The 23,785-nt window shown below is 41.9% G+C and overlaps 3 protein-coding genes across 4 annotated transcripts; all 3 read left to right on the forward strand.

Annotated features, from left to right (window-relative positions):
- Window positions 1–319: 319 nt before the first annotated feature.
- On the forward strand, window positions 320–4,498 carry isy1 (ISY1 splicing factor homolog). The gene is made up of 11 exons (XM_079156510.1): window positions 320–442; window positions 765–787; window positions 1,240–1,291; window positions 1,463–1,528; window positions 1,745–1,787; window positions 1,922–2,034; window positions 2,135–2,252; window positions 2,344–2,466; window positions 2,647–2,762; window positions 3,353–3,442; window positions 4,278–4,498. Exons 1-11 carry the CDS (start codon window positions 440–442, stop codon window positions 4,383–4,385), a joined length of 855 nt encoding a protein of 284 aa, XP_079012636.1. The 5' UTR covers window positions 320–439; the 3' UTR covers window positions 4,386–4,498.
- Window positions 4,499–5,154: 656 nt separating this feature from the next.
- On the forward strand, window positions 5,155–9,699 carry LOC306715889 (haloacid dehalogenase-like hydrolase domain-containing 5; the record flags this gene model as incomplete). The annotated part of the gene is made up of 9 exons (XM_079186368.1): window positions 5,155–5,211; window positions 6,395–6,586; window positions 6,950–7,062; window positions 7,392–7,485; window positions 7,573–7,606; window positions 7,855–8,029; window positions 8,147–8,323; window positions 9,109–9,286; window positions 9,508–9,699. 9 exons carry the CDS (start codon window positions 5,155–5,157, stop codon window positions 9,697–9,699), a joined length of 1,212 nt encoding a protein of 403 aa, XP_079042494.1.
- A 3,420-nt stretch (window positions 9,700–13,119) lies between these two features.
- pcif1 (phosphorylated CTD interacting factor 1) lies at window positions 13,120–22,921 on the forward strand. 2 transcript variants are annotated; one of them, XM_079156483.1, is made up of 16 exons: window positions 13,120–13,191; window positions 15,772–15,930; window positions 16,024–16,148; window positions 16,370–16,495; window positions 16,622–16,755; window positions 16,905–17,062; window positions 17,501–17,648; window positions 17,760–17,843; window positions 18,619–18,718; window positions 19,193–19,352; window positions 19,780–19,949; window positions 20,581–20,667; window positions 20,762–20,946; window positions 21,143–21,236; window positions 21,463–21,638; window positions 22,150–22,921. In XM_079156483.1, exons 2-16 carry the CDS (start codon window positions 15,804–15,806, stop codon window positions 22,601–22,603), a joined length of 2,328 nt encoding a protein of 775 aa, XP_079012609.1. In that variant the 5' UTR covers window positions 13,120–13,191; window positions 15,772–15,803; the 3' UTR covers window positions 22,604–22,921. The 2 variants fall into 2 exon arrangements, with proteins under 2 accessions (XP_079012609.1, XP_079012610.1); XM_079156484.1 differs by having other exon boundaries at window positions 13,142–13,191; window positions 15,776–15,930.
- The last annotated feature ends 864 nt before the right edge of the window (window positions 22,922–23,785 follow it).

Below are 23,785 nucleotides of genomic sequence, written 5' to 3' on the forward strand. Positions count from 1 at the left end.
TGTTTTATATTGTTATTTTCATTTCATTGACTTTTATTTTATATTTATATTTATTTTATATTTTTCAATTTCTTTGTATTTACATTTTTATTTGTATAATAATTTTAGTTCGTTCATACATTCATCATATTTCTATTTTCATTTTATACATTTTATTTTATATTTGTATTCATTTTGGTTTAGATAATTGTGTGTTAATTTGTATTTGTTTTATGTGTATTGTATTGTACGTTATGGTGGTGGAGGGTGATTAAGACTTCTCCAGTAGGAGGCAGTGACGGGGGGATAAACACGTCACGAAACCGGAAGTTGGAGAAGAAGCCGCATAAGTACTTCCTGTTTGTCTCTGCGTGTGTGGATCGTTCTTACTTTCCCCTCATTTCGTGCTTTTTTAATAAACGGATTCTTCATAAACACATAACAAGCAGCAGCCGCAGAAATGGTAAGCAGATGATCTCCAGTCTGACTCTGACGTGACTAGTTAGGCTAGTGAGGCTAGTTAGCAGGCTAACCTGTTAGCCACAGGTTAGCCTGCTAACTGTCTCTTAAAGTCAGTTAAATATTCACTAGCTTCCGGTTTGGATTGTCAATTAATTAATTAATCCTTTGAGCAATTTATTTTATTAGATTTTATTAAACAATACAGTTTCAGATTATATAATTAGAATGATATTGAATTAATAATATTTATATAATGATTTAATAATGTCTGTATGGTTGATGTTTTCTTCATGTGTTATTATAACATCTGTCCTTTTCCACAGGCGCGTAACGCTGAGAAGGCCATGTAAGTATTAACTGTGTACTCTGTATATATTCTGTATATACTCTGTGTACTCAATGTAATATTTCCACACGTGCACACACATAATTACTTTTATATGTTTAATAATTCAATGTAACAGCTGTTTTCATTAATATATAGATTTTCTCGATCAGTTGATAAATCCCTTGTTTTATTTTACATCAGAAAAATGTATTTTGTTTGACCAACAATCTAAAATCAAAACACTTTCAGGTTCCTGTCACCAAGCTGGAACCAACAAATGTTTGAAAAATGAGTTCAGTGATTCATTGATCATCAGAATAGTTGCAGTTTTTAGCTAATATATCACTAATGTAACATGAGGCAAACTAAAAGTTCAAGCTCTAAAAGGATTGTGGCGTTCTACTGTGGTTCTACTGTCCATAACTGTGGTTCTACTGTCAATAACTGTGTTCCTCCGCCGTGTCTCTCAGGACGGCTCTGGCTCGGTTCAGACAGGCTCAGCTGGAGGAAGGAAAAGTCAAGGTTAGGTTCTACTGTGTGTTCTACTCTGTTCTACAACATGAAGCATTGTACCGTTTCTTGAGTACGTTAAAGCATGTGTTCACTACAGCTTCACTGTGTCTTCATTGTAGCCTCATTGTTCACCTTCACCTGTCTGTATGATGATGTTCACCTGTCTTCAACTGTCTGCAGGAGAGGAGACCTTTTCTGGCATCGGAGTGCAATGAACTTCCGAAAGCAGAGAAATGGAGACGACAGGTACACAACTCTGCACATACTAGAACATACAGCACTGTGATTGGCTCTTTGTCAATGAAGTGCACCCTGGGAGTCGAAGTTGACTGATCTCCTTCGGCCTTAATGCTTTTCATCAAAGAACCAGATATTGTCAAACTCAGTTATTTTGTTTTATCACAAACTGTCAGCGACACTTAACATGAAGCACACAATCTAATGTGTGTTCGTGTGTTCCAGATCATCAGTGAGATCTCAAAGAAGGTGGCTCAGATCCAGAATGGTGAGTATTTATATAAAATATGAAAGAAAGAACATTAATTCACATTGATAAACTGTGACAGCTATCAGATTATTAACACAATGACCTGTCTGTCTCCCACCTCTGTGTGTCTCTCTAAACCTGTCTGTCCCCAGCTGGTCTCGGGGAGTTCAAGATTCGGGATCTGAATGATGAGATCAACAAGCTGCTTAGGGAGAAAGGTCACTGGGAGGTCCGGATCAAAGAGCTGGGAGGACCGGACTATGCGGTAAATATACACAAGTTTGTGAGATATTGTTTGATGACCTGTTTTTTGAGGTAACGATGGCACATTTGTGAGATACTGATGGCGGGTCTGTGGTTTTCAGCGAGTTGGTCCGAGGATGTTGGACCACGAGGGGAAGGAGGTTCCTGGGAATCGAGGATATAAATACTTTGGAGCAGCCAGAGACCTGCCGGGAGTCAGAGAGCTGTTTGAGAAGGAGCGTACGTAAACTTGGTCTTTACTGTATTGTTTCATATCAAACCATCACTGTACCGTCGTCTGATTGGTCCTCTCTGATCATGTGACTCACAGCTGCCCCGGCGCTGAGGAAGACGAGGGGAGATCTGATGAAGGAAGTGGACGCAGAGTATTACGGCTACAGAGACGAAGACGACGGAGTGCTGCTTCCTCTGGAGGCTCAGTACGAGAAACAAGGTTTGATTATTTGATGATTTATACATTTAGATTAATTTATTTTGTATAAAGTGAGATTATACAATACAACAAAATATTGGCCTTTGTTACATGATTACAATTACTCCTGATGAGAACATGCACGATTCTAATGAGGCGTGTTGCGTGTTATATTTTGCGTGTTGCGTGTTCTGTGTTAAGCTGTGTTGGAGACGGTGCAGAAGTGGAAAACAGAGAGAGAGTCTCGCCTGTCAGGAGACAAGCAACCGGAGGAAGAGGAAGAGGAGGAGAGCATCTACAAGGTCCACAAGGAAGAGGTGAGCCGGCCCTTTACATTTCAGGAGTTCTGTAGAATTGTGGCCACACACACACACATGCGGACACAGATGAGTTTTGATTTTGGCGCATCTGATCACAAAAGCCTCGTAAAAAAGATGAGTGCAACCACGGCCAAAGATGGTTGACTTTAGGTTTTTTTGAGCCAGCTAATGCAGAGCCTGGCTTCGTAGTTCATAATAATAATAATAACTTTATTTATATACCACAGAGTTTACAAAGTGCTTTGACAGACAAAGCAGCAAAAGCAAGGCAATAATAACAACAACACGATAAATAAAAAATAAACTAAGAAATAAAAAATAACACAAAGGTCATTGATATTATTAATATCATTATTGCTAAATGTTAACTATTCAGAGAGTAAAACATGCTGCATCAGGATAATTCAACACGTGCCTGTTGTAGCTTTAGTCAACATCTCTGAAAAACAAGCTGCTGATGAACGAATTGATTATATCATGTTAATAACTTTTTTTTAGCAGGTTTACAGACAGTTCCGCCCACCACCCCGGTGGGCGGAGCTATTTGTGTAACTTCCTGTCACTGATTTGTGTGTGTGTGTTTTCAGCCTGATGAGGAGGAGAGTCGGGATGAGCAGGAGGGAGAAGAGGGCGGCGTCACCTTCATCGCACACGTACCTGTTCCTTCACAGAAAGAGGTGAGACACACACACACGTTTGTCTTTGTGTACACTTGAGGACCGTTGTTCACATAATGCATATCCAGGACCTGACCCCATAATCCTAAACTCCAGAAGTAGATGTCTTTTAACCAAACCCTCACAATTCCTTGGACATAGTAATTCATTATTTCTGTGGTTGCGATGGATGTTCATGTATTTCAGGTGTGGAAAAACATCTTTGTAATGCAGGTCAACGTGTCACAGGACCCTGTTTACTGATTGGCTGATGATATTCTCTGGTCACAATCCGGTGGCAACCTCCGGTTCAGAGTAGCCAATGTGGAAGAATCTTAAACCTGTATTCTCTCTAGTGTCCATCAGGGGGCGACTCCTCTGGTTGTATAGAAGTCAATGAGAAAATGACTCTACTTCTCTCTTGATTTATTACCTCAGTAAACATTGTAAACATGAGTTTATGGTCTCAATCTCTAGTTTCAAGTCTTCTTCAATACAGCATGATGTTCATTTAGTAAATGATGGTCCATTTAGAGTCAAACAGACCATAAAGCAGGGTATGCTTTTGGGCGGGGCTACCTTGTGATTGACAGGTCACAAACCAATGGGTGACATCAAGATGACTACACCCACTTCTTATATACAGTCTATGGTCATAATTTGCCGCCAAATGTTAAATTATCCCCAGCTTTTAGTTTTAGTTCAGCTGTACTTTGTCTTTGGTCCTGGAAAAAATTAAGCCAACAGAGAAATGTTAAAAACTGCAGTTCTTTAAATGACCACTTGAGGCTGCCTCCTGAACCGAGTCAATCCCCATAGACCTCTATGTTAAAATGTCCAACTTTCTGTCTTTCAGGTGGAGGAGGCTCTCGTCAGGAGGAAGAAGATGGAGTTGTTGCAGCGTTACGCCAGCGAGACTCTTCAGGCTCAGAGTCAGGCGGCCAAAGTTCTGCTGGGACTGTAAACTCGTCTGTCTGTCTGTAAACCCGTCTGTCTGACTGTAAACCCTGTCTGTCTGATGATGTAAATATCAGCTAATTTTTTTACCTGTTTATTAATAAAACGTTCTTCAGCTCAGTTTTTTTGTTCTCGTCGTGTTTTTGTTGAGTCCACAGATTTTATAGAGAACAGAGAATCTTAAAACCACAAACCTAACTCGAGGGTACAGAAACCGTTCTGATGTTCGGTTTGTTGGTGAATGTTTAACGGACACCGAAGGCTGTATACTAATAAAGTTTTAAAACACATGCAGCAGAACACCTGGAGACGCATGACATCACAATATGTTCATTGGTAATAACAAACACATTTTATTGTTTTATTGGTGACGGTGGCCTCAAAACTGTCTGTCTCTCTGTCAATCTATCAGTCTCTGTCTCTCTCTTTCTGTCTCTGTCTGTCTATCTTTGTGTCGCTCTCCTTCTGTCTCTGTCTTTCTGTCTCTCCCGGTCTCTCCCGTTGTCAGCGTCCTCCGAGTGTCTCTGTCTGTCTCCTCATGTGGTTTCAGTCTGACATGCTGATTGGTTGATTGGTGGCAGCATTCTGCAGCATGTGATCGGCTTATTAACGGCTGAAGGCTGCATATGATGTCATGTGAGGAACATTCAATCAGAGTGTGTGTGTGTGTGTGTGTGTGTGTGTGTGTGTGTGAGGCCCCTCCCCCTGATGATGTCACAGCTCAGTCAGTACAAGTTAGCAGCAGAAGGCTTGTATTCGACAGACAGACAGGCATCATGTGGTGTCGAGGTTTCATGCAGCAGACGGTCAGATCCATATCGACCAGCAGACAGGTCAGTGTGTGTGTGTGTGTGTGTGTGTGTGTGTGTTGTGGGGACCGCTGACTTTAAGGGGACTCCTACCATATGGGGACCTGCTCATCGTCCCCATTTAGTTTTAGAGTTCAAACTTGGTCAAGTGTCCTCCTGACTGACAGTTCAGCTGCTCATCATCACCTTTACACTAGTTTGATGTTCAGAACAAAGTTTTAAAGAACTTACAAACTTGATTTTATTATAATTAGCAACAGGTTAGACAGAAAGTTAATTAAAACATCTACAGAAGTTATTACAAATACATTAAACTATGAAAAAAACTATCAAAATATTAAGTTGTAAACGTGATGGAGACAAGATTTCCAAATAATAATTGATGTCTGAAAATATTTGTCTAAAAGTCTAATTTACGATAGAAGTTAATAATTTTTTTTAATAATGTTTGTATATAGTATGAAAAATAGAAAGTTTTACTAGTTTTTATGGATTCTCTTGAGACTGTGATAAGTGTTTTCTTTGGTTGAAATGTTGACGTTGATTTAATTCTTGAGTAAATATAAATTAAGTTTCAAGGATATGGGGTTTTAAAGTTATTACACAATTACAACCAAATTAGAGCCGCTTTAATAATCATGAATTAAAAATGATGATTTACTTCACACATATTGTTTTTAAAAGATAATAATCTGGATGTTTTTTCCTGAAAATATCTTAGTTTAAAGGGTTAGTTCACTTAAATCTGTCCTCCCTCTGATGTTATTCTTTTCAATCTAGATAGAGAAAGGCTTAATGTGATATTATTTAATATTTAACTCTGGTCTAATATTACATATTTTATATATATAATATTTTACATGTTATATTATAAAAGTATATAATATTAATATATTAAGACAGTATATTTGTCTTGTTGGATTAATACCCACTGCAGTTGGAGCATTCTGCAGTCGTGTTTCATTTTATTTATATGTTTTAATAATAGGTTGCAAGGCACAGGTTGTAATGATGTAATGTTTGTAGTAATGACATTATAAGATTTGTTATTTATATATATATATATATATATATATATATATATATATATTTTATATTATTATTATGATTATTAAGTGCTGCTTTCTTTACCTGAATACCTTGATGACAGTCGGCATATTCTCTCTCTCACCTGTCTGTCTCTCTGACTCGTCTGTCTCTCCATCAGGCGGGCATCCTCTTTGACGTGGACGGAGTCCTGCTTCGCGGCGGCTCGTTGATTCCGGCTGCTAGACGAGCCTTCCGGAAGCTTCTGGACCGAAACAACAACTTCCTGTTTCCTGTGGTCTTCGTCACCAATGCAGGAAGCTGCCAGAGACATCACAAGGCCCAACAGTTGTCTCACCTGCTTGAAGTCCAGGTAGGACAGACAGACAGAGAGACAGACAGTCAGGTGGAGAGAGAAAAATAAATAAGTGTACACATTTTTTTTGGATGGTTCGGACTGAAGTTCTCGCCTACTGTTGTCAGAACCACATGAAGAGTAAACAACAAAACAAAATGGGGACATAAGTGACGCCGATAGGACGAAGGTGACGACGATAGGACATAGGAGATGATGTTAGGATGTAGGAGACGACGACGGGACGTGGGAGACGATGATGGGAGGTTGGTGATGACAACGGGACGTAGGTGACGCCCACAAGATTTAATATTTTGTGTGCTCTCGTTCTTCCTCTCTCTCTTTCTCTTTCTTTCTCTCTCTCTCTCTCTCTCTCCGTAGATCACCCCGGAGCAGGTGGTTCTTTCCCACAGTCCTTTGCAAATGCTGAAGAGTTTTCACGATAAATGTGTCTTGGTGTCCGGACAGGGACCAGTGATGGACATCGCCAACACGTATCCTTCACATCTGACCTCTGTTTGGGCTTCTTCTCCGTGGCAACAGCAGCTGAGGCTCATGGGTATTGTAGTTTTTAGAGTGTCAATAATTGAAATCATCCTGGAGACTTTCTGTGTTCAGTCACATTCAGAGGTCCATTAAAGAAACATGTGAAATAAGAATAAGGAGACTTTATTACACATTTAACCAAGATATTAATACATACCAAACGTACTGCAACTGAGCAAGTGATTTGTCTTTGTGATTAAAGTTTTACACTCTGAACCACAGCGAGTATATAAAGTCTGATTGATTCTCGTGTTTGAAGTCTTAACCGTATCGTCAGTTTGGGTTTTCAGAATGTCGTGAGCATCGAGCAGCTCAGAGAACATCACCCCCTGCTGGACATGGTGGACCACAACAGGAGACCCAAACTACCTGTGAGTACCGTACCTGTGACAGGTGATAGGTGACTTTTGGTCTCTGACAGCAGCTCAGTAATCCAAACAGTGTTTTCTCTGTTTCAGTCGTCTCCTCTGCAGACTCTTCCGAAAATAGAAGGTAACTACACAGCAAATACACAACACAGTGTTTATGGTTTTATTTTAACATTATTACGTTGGTATTTCCTTTATATTTATTTAGCTAATTCATATTCTTATGTTCCAGCTCCTCACTCATGATAATTAAATAAAAATCAACTAAATTTGAACTCAGTAAAAAGAAGAATAAAGACACTTTTTAGACACAATTTATTTTGTTTACTTATTTTGTTTACTATTCTTTACTGACTTCCTGTGGTGCCATAGCGATCATTCTGTTCGGAGAGCCAATCCGATGGGAGACCAACCTGCAGCTGCTGATTGACGTGCTCCTGACCAATGGGAGTCCAGGTTGCGTGTACGATCCTCAGGTGCCGACCCAGCTGCCGGTTCTTGCCTGCAACATTGACCTGATGTGGATGGCTGAGGCCCCGTCACCACGGTAAATAACACACTACAGGAAGTTAGTTTAACCTGTTAGCGTCCATATCTCCAGGCTAGGGCTGAAGTCCTTAAGGTTGTAATGTCGATCAGTTTTGACCCTGCTTTGTTGCTGTAGGTTCGGTCACGGGATGTTCCTGCTTTGTCTGGAGTCTGTCTACAGGAAGATGACGGGTCGAGAGCTTCAGTACCAGGGCCTGCTGGGAAAACCCAGTCTGCTGACATACCAGTATGCCGAGCACTTGCTGAGACTGCAGAATCACAACCAAAAGCTCACCACCATCTACGCCATCGGGTAACAAACCATCCATAACACCATCATCTATACACCAACTAAGCTGTTGGGTATCCATGCTCCATCTACATTGTTGGGTTACTAAACAGTCCATAACTCCATAACACCGTCTATGCCATTGGGTACCTAGACCATCCATAATACCATCTATGCCATCAGCTAAGTACACCGTCCACAACACCATCTATGTCATCGGGTAACCACACCATCCATAACACCATCTATGCCATTGGGTACCTAAACCGTCCATAACACCATTTATGCCATTGGGTACCTAAACTGTCCATAACACCATTTACACCATTGGGGTAAGTAAACCGTCCATAACACCATCTACGCCGTTGGGTACATAGACTGTCCATAACACCATCTGTGCTATTGGTAATTAAACCGTACATAACACCATCTATGCTGTTGTTAATTAAACCATCCATCGCACCATCTACGCTGTTGGTAACTAAACCATCCATAACACCATTTACGTTGTTGTTAACTAAACCATTCATAGCACCATCTACGCTGTTGGCAATTAAACCGTCCATAACACCATCTACGTTGTTGTTAACTAAACCATCCATAGCACCATCTACGCTGTTGTTAATTAAACTGTCCATAACACCATCTACGCTGTTGGCAATTAAACCGTTCATAACACCATCTATGCTGTTGTTAACTAAACCATCCATAACACCATCTACGCTGTTGGTAATTAAACCGTCCATCGCACCATCTATGTCATCCAGTAACCCAACCATCCAAAACCAAATCTTCTTGTTCTTGCCTAGCGACAACCTGATGACCGATATCTACGGTGCTAATCTGTACAACCGCTACCTGGGTGAGCAGCATGCTGCTATGACGACCACAACCAAGCTTGTTGCCCAGGGAACGGGAAGTCAAGTGACGATTGCAGTGCCTGAGGAGGAGCTGGTGTCTGCTGCTGCTCAGTGTCGCTCCATACTGGTAGGTCAAGGAATGTTTTCAACTCCTCTAATTTATTTAGTTACGAGTAACAATAACTTAAAAATCACCAAGTTAATATTTGAGATCTGGGTACACAGTGACATCACAGTGAAATCATCATCAGTAAATCAAATAGTTTGCGGAGTTCACACTGACCCTCTGATAATAACATGTTGTCATAACATCTGTCACTAACACAGAGCTGCTCTACCTGTCCACAGGTGTGCACAGGTGTCTATAACCCTCATTCCCTGCTGCCTTGCGACCGCAGCAACGCGGTGACAGAAACTGTGTTCCACGGTCACAGAGACCTGGCGCTGGAGCTGGTGGAGCCAAATCATGTGGTGGAGGACGTGGAGGCCGCAGTTGACCTGCTGCTGCAGCAGGAGAGCTCTGTTACCTCTGACACCTGACCACTGAATGGGCCCCTACCAGGTGGCAACCTCCCATTCTGCCGCGTGAATGCGGAAGTGTCTTAAAACTTGCATTCTCTCTACTGTCCATCAGGGGGCGACTCCTCTGGTTGTATAGAAGTCTATGAGAAAATGACTCTACTTCTCACTTGATTTATTACCTCAGAAAATATTGTAAACATGTGTTTATGGTCTCAATCGACTTTCAAGTCTTCTTCAATACAGCATGATGTTCATTTAGTAAATTATGGTCCATTTAGAGATAAATTAAACCATAAAGCAGAGTATGATTTAGGGCGGGCTTACTGTGATTGACAGGTCACTGCTGCTACCAGAGACATATACAGCGTCTCTACGTCACTCCTCATTACAAATATGGTCACTTCCGTTCATCGTTTGCAAAAAAAACCAACATGGCGATGGCCGTATTCCAAGATAGTGACTGCGAAATCGCCAAACTCGAGACTTCAAAACCGCAATCCACAAACCAATGGGTGATATCACAATGACTACGTCCACTTTTTATATACAGTATATTGATGGGCCCCTAAAACCTGTAGGATGAGGGTCACGTGACCTCCGGAGACATCTTAAGGGCACAGCTAATGTTCTGTAGCGTTGTTAGCTAGTTTGTCTGTACTGTTAGCAGGTTATCAGTGAAGTACAACATAACACAACTGTCTTTAGAACATTAGTGAAACTCTGTAATGTAGATACTTAGACATTCGTGATGTATAGCGACCCCTCGCAGACCTAGAACTGCTGTACTTAGGTGGCGAGCTAACTGCTAACTTGCGAGCTAGAGGTAGTCAGTGACATTAACTCCCAGAGCTTCTTTCTCTTTTCTCTCGACTGTTGTGTTCTCACTGTTCATCATATTGTTCAACAAAACATTACCGAAACGGGCAAATAAAACTAAACTAACTGACCGCTAGCACGCTGATTAGCTCGGGGTTAGCTTGGCTAGTGGCTAACAGTACATTTTGAAGTGAATTGAGTGAATTTTTGAAGCAGAATGGTCAGAGCGGCGGACATTTTTGTGTGTTCCGTTTGCTAACGTAAAGCAAATTTTAAATATTGCCCAAACCATGAATTTCAATCTTCCAGGTCCCATACGTGATGCAAAATACTTTTTCCCCATAGACTAACATTGGAAAAGAGATGTCTAACAGTTTTAAAATGTTCTAATTCTAATAACTAAATTCAGAGTTATTCTCATTATATATGTCCACAGTGTATTAACGGCTGTATCAGTCTCATGTCTTCCCGTCTGTGACACACAGCTGATACGTAATAAATGGTTTATAACAGACTGTAAGCAGAGCTAAGTGTTGTCTGCTGTATAAACAGATAATGAATTATGTTGTCGTAAAACGCAGCTGTAATAATATAAAATATGGAGAAGCTCTAACAAATAGTAATATCCTTGTATCTACCGATAACAATGTAGTAAACGTTTATTTATGTCTATGGATCATAAAGTAACATTAGTCTCAAAATCAGTTAAAAACATAAACTCACTGAAGAACTCGGTCATACTCGGATGGTACATGCTAGCAGATTAGCTCGCTAACAGTAGTGCTAGCTTGGCCGTCCCCACTGGTCACATGAGCTTCACCTTACAGGTGGTGCCCATCAACAGTCCTCCCAGCTGATGGTCTCAAACACACCTGTGACCACCTGAGTTTACTAACATTCACCTGTGACCTTTCAACGTTTAATAAACTAATAATCTCACTAATCTTTGTTGGTGCTCTCAACATCTGAGCTGATTAATGTCAGACATCTAATTTATGTGTAATATTATGTTGATTGTAAACACCTGAATACTTTCGTACTTTATATTTTATTGGAATAAAAAAAAAGAAAACGTCTGAAAACCTGTAAAAATTAATTATACTTGAATTTATTCTCCTCGGATTGTTCGAGTAAGAATTACAGTAAATAAACAAATATGTCTGCAGTTTGAATCCTTGACTTGTTTTAAACACACACACACACATTATATACAATTTACTTAATTGTAATATTATAAAATGTTATACAAACACAGCAACGCCACCGTCTGGGGACTGGACCAGAAACAAAAGCACACGTTGATATAAATGATTGGAAAACAAATAGGAATAAATAAATAAAGACAGAGGAGGCGAGAGAGTAAAAACACATAAACACATGATATATTACAAATATGACATTTCCTGTTTGCTACATGGAAGTGTTTGCTTAATTATGCTTTGTGTTTGTTACAAATAAAATATATTCTCTATAGAATATTGATTTGCTCTTTATTAGAGACTCAAAAACATTTGAAATAATCCAGTGTTTTTACTCACAATTTAACCAATAAAACTATTTATTTGTCTGCAGGTGACGATCTGATCAAATGTTCAATTATAAGGACATGTTCCGCCATGTTTCTACAGTAGCCCAGAAAGCACAAACCAAACAGTGGCTTTTTTTATTGTACCTGAAGTACACCTTTGTTCATGTTTGAAAAGGTTGAAAGTTGAGTTGGATGCAATCTGCAAACTCATCACTTATCCTACACACGGCTCCTTTAAAGGTTGAGATTAGAAAAGATTTATATGATTATTTAAATATATATATAGGATCTATTATGTATAAATATATTGTTTTATTTCATTTGACATTATGAAAACTTTCTTAAAGCATCATTTCCAGGTTCATTCTTGTATTTTGGGTTTCAGCAACAACACTTCTCTCCAAACACCAATCAGAGTAAAACTAAATTATAACACAATGCAAAGAAATCTATTGAGAACATTGGAATATCATAATGTTATCTGGTTCTAAAAAGATATGATTAATTGGCAGAATAAGGAAAACTTATTTTGAAAAATCCAACTCAGTTTTATCTTGCTGCCCAATATGTATCAACATGCCACAACGTGAGGGACAGTTTGTTGAAATGTAATTGTAATACTGTAAATATATCATTATTACATAACAATTGTAATGTCATGTTTATGTTGTGTTAATATTCATATTAATAAGTACTTTTTTTATTTTGATGCTTTGGAAACATTGTTTTTTTCTGAAACATTCATGTGTAAAACGTGTAAAGCCATCGTGAATTGAAATGTGTGTATTTCTCAATGAATTAAGTGTTTTGATACTTTCACATTATATATAGAGCTTTTAGACCAGTTTTGTCATCAATAAAAAATAAAAAGGCAAGAAAACATTAAGGTTTTTAATAGTATGAGACCGTTAACACTATTCCATCAAATAAATAATGTTTTACCTTATTTATTTAAACAAAAGTAAAAGCTACGGGGAGGAGTGACCTGCTAAAAATGGCGGCGGGAGCAGGACGTATCATAACAGGAAGTGGGACACCAGCTGCGCCTGCGCAGTAGCTCACTCCGAGTCCCTGTAAAGATGTCTGAGCAGGCGGGGAGGGAGCGGAGCGGAGGACCCGAAACAAACGGACAGAACCCACGACTCTCCGCAATTTAACCAGTCAAGGTAAGGGCAGGCGGCCGTGCGGAGCCGCTCCGACGGGACCGACACGCGGCGGAAGGTTTCGGCCTTCAGATGAGCCGTATTACCCGCACGCAGGGCGGCTGAGTTTGTAGTAAAGACCAGAAATGATGTGCAGGACGCGCAGCGCTGTGGCAGGGGCGTGTCCGCCATCTTGTCTGTAGTGGCGCCTTAAACAGCAGCTGTCGCTTTTGAGCGGAGACCGGTCGGGTAGTGCAAAATGGCCGTTAATGGTGGGACGGGACTTAAAAAGACGTCCCCGTTCGCCTCTCTGTGTATTTAAGTAACTTTAGCCCGGTTCGGACCCGCTGTGGACCGACACTGAGAGCCGGTGTGTCCGTGTCTTCAGCCGCAGCTTTTGTGTTGTCCTCCTCCTTCACCCCCCCTTTCCTTTTTCACCCCCCTCCTCTTCTTCTCCTCCTCCGTGTTTGTTTGGAAAAGCCTGCCTAGGCTGCGCATGCGTGTTACCACCACAGCGCTCGTTCCTGCGTATGAGAAGGAAAACATCAAGAATTATTTAATTAAATCACGCAGCCGCTTTCATTTTACTGCATGTACACAGACAATGTGTTTGATTAAAATATTGATAATTTAAAAAAAATCTGATTTTAAACTGAACGGTCCGTTTGCCGCCACATTCTGACGGTCCGTAATCAGCGTGCTCACGTCAAATCTGTCACTATTTTCGATTCATTTGATTATTTTCCTTATTAATTGATTTATCTGTATTCATCTGTTTCTATTCATCTGTTTTATCTCGTTAATCTACTAACCATTCGACAGATAAAATGTCTCAAACGGGAAAAATGTCCCGTCGGTTTTTCAAAATAAAAGATAATCTGTTTACTATTAAACCAGATAATCCTCAGATCAATCAATACTGGAAGCCCTGTTTCAGCTGATTTAAGTTTATTATACCAAGAAGAGTTTTATAATAACATTTCACACCATTAGTGTAACGTTTCTCATTAAAACTAGTTTTACAACAATAAAGTTATTGTAATAATGGTTTTAAAGAGGGAAAAAAGACGAATTTTCCCCTTTTTCAAGATACAAAAGCCCAAAATGTCCCAGTTTCTCCAATGTGACAAAATCATTAAGCCCTGAATAACCCTGATTAATAATAACATGCTAAATAACTAAGTATGTGAGTTTACATGTAATCAGCACTATAGCATGTTTAATTAAATGGAAAATAATATGTGCTGTGAGCTTGTAAGATATTGATTATTAACAATTAATGTCTGCTGCAAGTCCGGACAACCAGACTGTTCCTGTCTGCACCTTTTTTAAATCTTAGTTAACAGCTAAAGATCAACGGTTCACTTCAGTTACATTATGATGCGTTCAGGCTCTGCTTAGTGAAAATGAGTACTGGCTGAAGGTAAATTATAACGTTATCATGATGTGAAAAATGATGAAAAAAGCTCCCTATAAATTACTATAACACAGTAAAAGGATAATATTTAGTATTTTTGATGGTTTACTGACTTCAGAGCGTTGAAATGATTTTAGAAAGTAGTCTGGCTCCTTGTAGACCAGCTGCTATAATCAAACAACAAAGGGATCAGTATCTGTTCATATGGATCAATGATCGGTAATTAGTATCGGCGGCAAAAACATGTGATCATGAATCTCTAGAAGTTATATTTGCTCACTTTTATTTATTTTGTTCTGATCTGTGACTGATCCGAACCGTGAGTTTTATGATCCGTTGCTCCTTTTTTAGTCCTTTCACTGTCAGCAACTCTTGTTTGGTCGAAATATATCAGTTGCAACAATCATTTAAAAGACAAAAGCAGCATGTTTAGCGTATATACACAGAGTGTATATAAGAAGTGGACGTCGTCGTGGTGGGCGTAGTCGTCGTGGTGGGCGTAGTCATCGTGGTGGGCGTAGTCGTCGTCACGTCACTCATTGGTTTGTGGGTTGATGTTATGAAGCCTCGAGTTCGGCAATTACACCGTCCCCATCTTGGATTACGGCCGTCGCCATGTTGTTGTTTTTGGAATGCGAGGAGTGACTTAGAGACGGCGTATACGTCTCTGGTAGAGACCTGTCAATCACCGTGTAGCCCCGCCCTAGAGCATACCCTGCTTTATGGTCTGTTTGACTCTAAATGGACCATCATTTACTAAATGAACATCATTCTGTATTGAAGAAGACTTGAAACTAGAGATTGAGACCATAAACTCATGTGTACAATGTTTACTGAGGTAATAAATCAAGAGAGAAGTAGAGTCATTTTCTCATAGACTTCTATACAACCAGAGGAGTCGCCCCCTGATGGACGGTAGAGAGAATGCAGTTTTAAGACACTTCATTATTGACTTCAATCAAATGAAGAACATCTGAAACCATTGCACAAGATTGTCTGGAGCAGAACCCAACGATATTTATGTTTATTGATGGGGATCCGTATCAGATATGTTCGATCATGTGATGGCTTTATGTACAAAATAAACCATATATCTTCTCATTCTTTAGTTCTTGTATCGTAAATTATATATCCAAGATATCACCATTGTTTTACTTTGAAAGATATTAAAGTGTCTTCCTGTCCAGGCAGGTCGATGTCATTCTGACGAGCAGCTGCGATGTCCAATGACAGCCAGGGATCGGTGAAAGGGGAGGCGGCCATCATGCCGTCTCCCTCTGGCTCCGCCTCCTCTCAGGAACCGCCCCTTTCTCCGTCCACCACCTCCAAACCACCCGAGCTCCCAGGTACACCTGTCTGTCTCTCTACCTGTCTGAGCTCCCATGTACACCTGTCTGTCTCTCTGACCTGTCTGTCTCTGTGACGTGTCTGTCTGACAGATGAACTGGTCCAGGCTGGATGGTCCAAGTGCTGGTCTCGGAGGGAGAACCGACCGTATTATTTCAACAGATTCACCAATCAGAGCCTGTGGGAGGTCCCAGTGCTGGGTCAGCATGATGTCATCGTGAGTAATGCCACTGTTTCCTTTTAATGTGTGAGGTGAAAGGACAGGTGCATACAGTCCTTTCAACTACAACAACAACAGGAAGTTAGTTGTAAACAATTAACAGAATCTACTTAATCGTCTTAGTATGTGAACACATATATTTTGTTATTGCTCTCACTATATGGTACATAGTGTATACAGATAGTTTGTAGTTTGGAACTGAGTCTGTCTGTCTGCAGTCTGATCCTTTAGGTCTGAATGCGGCTCCCGCAGAGGGCGGAGACAGTAATCTAGGTAATGGTCAGAGGAAGAGGAGGAGCTCTGAGGAGCAGGGGCCGGGGCCTAACAGCATCAAAAGAGTCAAGGTAAGAAGAAGGAAAAACACTCTTGGATCGGTTCATGACAGTTAAACGAGTGACCGGTGTGCATTGTGGGAAACTGAGTCCTCTAATTTACTTAATTTATTTAACATCATATTATGTTGCTTCCAGATGGAGCCCACCACCCCCATCTCTCCCAGCACCCCTGGGGTCAAACCCTGGAACTCCGCCCCCGAGGACAAACCGGCCCAACCAGCCACACCCACAACGCCAAGCCCCGCCCCCGCGGTATACAGGCCAGCTGTGTGAGTGCTGAGGCCACGCCTGTTAGCATCCTTAGCTTCTCTGTTGATAGCATATTTTAGGGCTGGCTGACAAAACAATCCTCAAAAAATTATTAGATATTGTGATAGTTATTAGATTTAATCTTTATGTTGTTTATTGTTGTTTTTAGTGTCTACTGGGATCTGGACGCCCAGACCAACGCGGTGATCAGAGAGCACCCCCCCGCCAATCACTTGCTGCCCCCCCACCCTGAGATGGAGCTGCTGAGAGCTCAGCTGGTCACCAAACTTCGGCAACACTACCACGAGCTGTGTCACCAGAGAGAAGGTACGTTGGGTCTCTGGAGACCAATCCAGAACTCAACCAACAATAGTCACGCATGTTGTTTTTTTCCAACGGGAGGCGGTACACTTCTGCTATAAACTGCTGCACAAACAAAAAATAGATGGTGGAAGAATGGAGGTTTGGTGGTGCCAGTGGACATTGGAGGCTACAGAGGATGTCACATGTGTACACATTGTAAAGCCCTCGGAGGCAAATTTGTGATTTTTGGGTTATACAAAATCAATTGAATTGTCTCTCTCTCGATAGATATAAAATATTCAGAGGACCACCGTCCCAAATAAATATGAAGAAATTAACATCACATGACAAAAACAGAGGAAAAAAAATTAACTTTGAGAAAGCTGTTTTGTTGTTACCTTCTGAAAGTCCATGAACTGCCTTTGAACAAGTTGTAAGTCTGCCGGTCTGTCTGTGGTTCAGGTATTGATCCGCCCCGGGAGTCGTTCAACCGTTGGCTGCTGGAGAGGAAATTGATCGACAAAGGCCACGACCCCTTACTGCCGAGTGACTGCGACCCCGTCATCTCCCCGTCCATGTTCAGAGAGATCATGAACGACATTCCCATCAGGTACCTGTTTGTCTGTCAGTCAGTCACTTCAAACCGTCTGTTATGTAAATGTTTCATCTTATCCATTTTTATATTAATGATGTGTTGTTATTTGTGTGTCTGTGTCTAAAGGTTGGCACGTATCAAGTACAAAGAGGAGGCCCGAAAGCTGCTGTTTAAATACGCTGAAGCTGCCAAGAAGATGATTGACTCCAGGTAGGTTAACAGCGGACCAATCAGAGCTTGATCCTGATGATGACCTCACTGGGGAGCTCTAACCTTTGACCTTTTTTAAAAGGAGCTCTATAGATCCCTTTTCTGTTAGTAGACATGACGTATTTTTGTGGGCGTCGTGTTGGTGGATCCAGAATAATTCTATGAACACGTTACTTCGCTAGGTAGCACGTTTTGTTGGAGCCCCAGAGAGTATGACTGGCTAGTTAGCTAGCTAGCTTGTCCATCTCCAGAGCTGGCTAGTTAGCTAGCTAGCGTGTCCATCGCCAGAGCTGGCTAGTTAGCTAGCTAGCTTGTCCATCTCCTGAGCGGGCTAGTTAGCTAGCTGGACTCCAGAGCTCCCGTCTGCCCTCCTCCCAGCAGAGTAACCTCATAGCAGGCGAGGAGTGAGGCAGCGGTTGGGCTCATTTTAGCAAGCTAGCTAAGTAGCCAGACGTCTGCTAGTTAGCGTGCTAATTCCACCGTGCTTTCCGTGCTACACTTATTACAGAAAATGAGCACAACAGTAGAACTTCTCTTTGTCTAATAGTTTCGGCTTCAGAGTAGGTTAGCAGAAGGCTAAGCTAAACTGTTAGCAACATTGTTTCTCCATGTCTGAGAGACTTAGCTGATATTGTAGCGCGAAAGCCTTCAATCGCAATTTATTTTCTCAAATGTATGCGATATTCATACAACAAAACATCAATCAGTCAACACCACTATATCTTTACATAGCTAATAGTTGTTTGCTGCTATATTAACCTTTTGATCTGTGCAGGAATGCGAGTCCAGAGAGCAGGAAGGTGGTGAAGTGGAACGCTGAAGACACCATGAGCTGGCTGCGCCGAGATCACTCCGCCAGCAAAGAGGACTACATGGTAACCTCTGACCCTGATTCATACTGTATTCATTCTTCTCAAGATGTCTCGTCTCAGGCGGTTTCATGACGAGCACAAGGTGGTGATGAACTTACCTGGTTCCAAACAGGCGGAAACCTTCCGGTCTGCTGAGTGAAGCCGATGCAGAAGTGTCTTAAAACTTACATTCTCTCTAATGTCCACCAGGGGGCGACTCCTCTGGTTGTATAGAAGTCTATGAGAAAATGACTCTACTTCTCTCTTGATTTATTACCTCAGTAAACATTGTAAACATGAGTTTATGGTCTCAATCTCTAGTTTCAAGTCTTCTTCAATACAGCATGATGTTCATTTAATAAATGATGGCCCATTTAGAGTCAAACGGACCACAAAGACAAGTTCACTGTGCCAGGATGTAATGTAGTTTCTGTGTGTGTGTGTGTATGTGTGTGTGTGTGTGTGTGTGTGTGTGTGTGTGTGTGTGTGTGTGTGTAGGACCGTCTGGAGCACCTGAGGCAACAGTGTGGTCCTCACCTCACTGCCGTCGCCAAAGACTCTGTGGAGGGAATCTGCTCCAAGATCTACCAGCTGTCTGCAGAGTACAGCCGCCGGATGAGACAGACGCATCTGAGTCTGCTGCAGGACCCCCCCACAGGTACACACACACACACACACACACACACACACACACACCTGAGGCTACAGCCACACCACTACGTTTTGAAACTCATAAGTTCGCAGTTCGCATCTTGATTGGGTCTTATCAGTCATGACGTGTAATTCCCTGATTCGTCCCGCCCCTTTTCCCAGACGTAAACAAACATCACCCTCAAAGTATTGCTGACCTTGTTGTTTACGCTGGCAGCTGTTGTGCTGTTTATTCTGCATTTTTATAATGCTACTACTGCCACCCATGTGCAGGAGGTAAGCTATTATTTTAGTGTACCCAGTGTACGTGAACGGTCATGTGATATGCGTCTTTTAGAGGTGGTAGTATGGACCGAGATTATTTCTGAAACGACACTAAAACGCTCATCTAGACGGAGCTCATTTATAATGTGTTGTTGTTTGTGTTTGTTTAGAGGCCAGTGCGTCCCCCCAGCAGTCCCGGTTGGTCTACTGTTACCCGGTGCGTCTGGCGCTGCCCTCGCCGCCCCTCCCTCGAGTTGAGCTGCACTTTGAGAACGACGTGGCCTGTCTACGCTTCAGAGGAGAGATGGTCAAAGTCAACAGAGGACACTTCAGCAAACTGGTGAGTGCCGACTTAAGATAAATATTACTACTGGTACCGATGTTCCCACAGCAACGTGACGTTCAGTAGGTTGTTGCTGATGAGCTCAGGAAACTACTAGACACTCTGTAGTTGCTTTTAATGGGGAAACTTCTACAGGAAGTCTTGAGTTTGATTGACAGAAGCTTAAAAGTAATTTTAAGAAAAGGATCACGTAGTGGAGACGCAAGCAGGTAAACATGGAGGAAGTGTTCAGGATGTGTTTATGACTTTAACTTAATGTCATCAAAGATAAAACGGGAGATATTTTTTGCTCCGTATTCAAGAAGTTAAGCTAGTTCCATTGCGCTTTCAGCAGCTGTTTCAGTGAAATATAAATTTGTCTCGGCGTACGTCTGTCTGTCTGACTCCATTCAATTCAATGTGCTTCTTTGGCATGACTGTAACACGGACAATATTGTCAAAGCGTTAATTACCAATGTGATTAAGCAGAGAAAGGACCAGGTAGCGATTCATAAAATAAACAATAATATATACGCTTGCTTAATGTGGATGTTCTGTGAGAGACTGTTGAAGTTTGTGTTGATGTTGTGTGTCCATCTGTCATATTCTCTGACTGACTGTCTGTCTGTCTGTCTGTCTGTGTCTCCAGGAGTTGTTGTACAGGTACAGCTGTATAGATGATCCTCGCTTTGAGAAGTTCCTGTCCAGAGTCTGGTGCCTCCTCAAGAGATACCAGGTCAGCTGACTCTCTGTTAACCAATCAGGGTATGTGTTTGGTAACGACTCTGGTAATTGGTGAGTTAATGAGTTGTGTGTGTTTGTTTGTCCAGGTGATGTTTGGCAGCGGTGCTAACGAGGGGACAGGTCTGCAGGGTGCTCTGCCGGTACCAGTGTTCGAGGCGTTGATTCGACAGTTTGGAGTTTCCTTCGAGTGTTTCGCTTCCCCGCTCAACTGCTACTTCAAACAGTTCGGCTCTGCGTTCCCCGACATCGACGGCTTCTTCGGATCCAGAGGGTGAGACGGGTGTTAACGCCTCTAAACTCTGTCTGTCTGTACCTGAGAGGTTCTACTCTATCTCTGGAGTATGCTCATTGGACTTTGGGTTTAGTACTCCATCGTGAAAGCACAGCCTCCTTTTTCAAAACTTTAAAGTAGTATTACAGAATTAATAACTGTGCGTGTGTGTTTGTGTGTGTTTTTCTTTTTTCAGGCCGTTCCTGTCTTTCTGTCCAGTCAGCGGCTCGTTTGAAGCCAACCCTCCATTCTGTGAAGAGCTGATGGACACCATGGTGACACACTTTGAGGTCCGTCCAATATTATATATATATATATATATATATACTAGTTTGTACCGTACTGGTCCGTCCCAGTTTGAATGGTTAATTTGGGCTCAGCGGGGTCTTACACCGGGCTGTGTGGAGACTTGAACCGGGCTGTTTGGGTCTAAACTGGGCCATACCGGTGTGTATTGGTCTACACTGGTCTTGAAGATGACGGTCAAACATATTGTGGTCTGTCTCTGTCTACCAGGAGCTTTTAGGCAAGTCCTCTGAGCCGCTGTCCTTTATTGTCTTCGTCCCGGAGTGGCGTGACCCTGTGACCCCGGCTCTGACCCGCATGGAAGGAAGTCGATTCCTCCGTCACCAGCTGAACATCACGGCCTTCGAACACGAGTATCGCTCTGGGAGTCAACACATCTGCAAGAGGTACTGTTACTGCACTCTACCACATGTATGTACACAGGTTTTGATCGAGAGATAAATGGCGGATTTAGTTCAGATTTAACAGATTCACAACATGTTTCTATCGAACGAAATATTCAATCTTTTATTTTATGGTGTTGATGCGTTTAAAAAAAACAGTTTGCTTTCCTGCTTGTACACAAAAGGATTGAGTTGTAGATCCGTAAAGTCCATCTGTGGAAACGTTCGTCTGGAACCCTAAAATAAAGCAAAATCTATTGTGCGGATTCAAAAACTAAATTATCCACTACAATAAAAACATATAAACATGAAACACAGCAGGGCCCCGGAGCCAACATATCTTTAAGAGGTACTAATACTGCACTCGACTCCAATGATACTATGTTGTCTGAACACGAGTATCACTTTGGGAGCCAGCACATCATACTGCTCTGTATGTTTTCTCTCATGTATGTTCCTGCAGGGAGTAGATTTTACTACATCTGAACTCTTGTGTATCTGTGTGTACTTCCAGAGATGAGATGTACTACCGGGCGGTACACGGTACTGCGGTACTCTTCCTTCAGAATGACGCCGGTTTTGCGAAGTGGGCGCCGACTCCGGAGCGTCTGGCCGAGCTGATGGCAGCGTACCGCCCCTCCCCCTCTCGTCCCGCCTCCCTGTCCTCTCCCGGACCCGCCCCCATTACCCCCGGAGACAAAGACTCCGCCCCCAAGGCCGCTGATCGGACGCAGAGTGGGGTGATGTCCCCTGGTGGTCCTGACGATAATAACAACAACAACAACACAACAGCCACCACCACTAACAGCAGCAACACAAACAACAACACCACCACCACCGCCACCAACAGTGGCAATACAAACAACACCACCACCACAAACAACAGCAGCAGCAGCAGTAGTACTAGTACTAGTAGTAGCAGCAGCAGTAGCAGCACCAGTCCTCAAGAAAAGATGGCTGCCGTGTAATGGGGGTGGGGCTTATAGGGTGACCACGCCCCCTCGCCTGTGTAAAGTTTCTCTGTTTTTTGATCGTCGTCTCGTCTCTTCAGATTGTCCCTCACCAGCACCTGTAGCATCTGTCCACTTACCCACAATGCCGTTCTGGACCAGGGTTCATCCTTTCTGTCGGCTTTCACCATCTCCCCTCACACCCATCAGCTCTTCTGATTGGTCGAAGCTCTGACATCAGAGCTTCTGGAGCTTTTTCATTCACAGCCAGTTAGAAGATGTAGTTGAGCTCCAGCAATAAAAAAATAAATAATAAAAAAAAAAAAAGTAAAAGAACTTTTTGCATTCACTTGTGACGTCATCTGTGACGTCACTGGAAGACTTCTGATTGGTCCCCCACATCGACAGGGCTTGGTGATTGGTTGACAAGGCAGCTATCGTTTCTATTAGACTCGTCTTTCCTCATTGAGTCAGAAAGAATCTTCAGGCCCCGCCTCCTCTGCACTCGGTGCACATCCTTCATAGGATGATCCCTCCCAAGTTTGCGGTGCATTGTGGGGGAAACTCATCGGGCAGGAGTAGGCGGAGCGTTCGTGGTGAGTTCATATTTACTTGTGGAAGGAGGCGGAACTGGGACTTGGAACTGGTCGATGATGACAGACAACTCCTCAGAGGTCTCATCAGACTTCCTGTGGTGTCATGTGACAGGTGTTGGACCAGGTGTGTTTGTCACCAGGTGAGTTGTGAAGTGTGAGAAGTTAATTCAGGGTTCCTTGTTATGTTTTTATAGACGGAACCCTGTTTACCACATAAAGCAGCAATTTTTCTCTTATTCATCCTCAAAATATTTTTCTTGTCAACTTTCTAAAAAAATATATTCTGACCTTTTCTGGAAATGTCTTTTTTTTTTCTCAACATTTTTCTTGAAATAAGACTTTTTATTTTATTTTTTATGACTTTTTTTTGTCAAAATATATTTGTTTTAAGTTTAATACTCTGAATTTTGCACAACATGAACTTGCTACCTGGTTTGATTTGAGTGAACATGAACATGTTTCCGAACAGATCGTCAAAAGAAAGCATTTAATAATAATGAAGAATACTCGAGGAACCAGCGACTCCTCACACTTCGTAACTCGACACCATGGATGTTTAACAAGAACTGGACATCGGACACCAAGACGCCGCATTTTTAGTTAC

This window comes from Pholis gunnellus, assembly GCF_910591455.1.
Source record: "Pholis gunnellus genome assembly, chromosome: 3".
Lineage (NCBI taxonomy): Eukaryota > Metazoa > Chordata > Actinopteri > Perciformes > Pholidae > Pholis > Pholis gunnellus.

Excerpts from the sequence above, each read along its gene's own strand:
- isy1 (XM_079156510.1), top strand. Across the intron at positions 788-1,239 it reads CGTAACGCTGAGAAGGCCAT|GACGGCTCTGGCTCGGTTCA; the intron begins GTAAGTATTAAC and ends CGTGTCTCTCAG. Across the intron at positions 2,035-2,134 it reads TGGGAGGACCGGACTATGCG|CGAGTTGGTCCGAGGATGTT; the intron begins GTAAATATACAC and ends TGTGGTTTTCAG.
- pcif1 (XM_079156483.1), top strand. The coding sequence starts at position 15,804 with ATGTCCAATGACAGCCAGGGATCGGTGAAAGGGGAGGCGGCCATCATG. Across the intron at positions 15,931-16,023 it reads CAAACCACCCGAGCTCCCAG|ATGAACTGGTCCAGGCTGGA; the intron begins GTACACCTGTCT and ends TCTGTCTGACAG. Across the intron at positions 16,496-16,621 it reads ACAGCATCAAAAGAGTCAAG|ATGGAGCCCACCACCCCCAT; the intron begins GTAAGAAGAAGG and ends TGTTGCTTCCAG.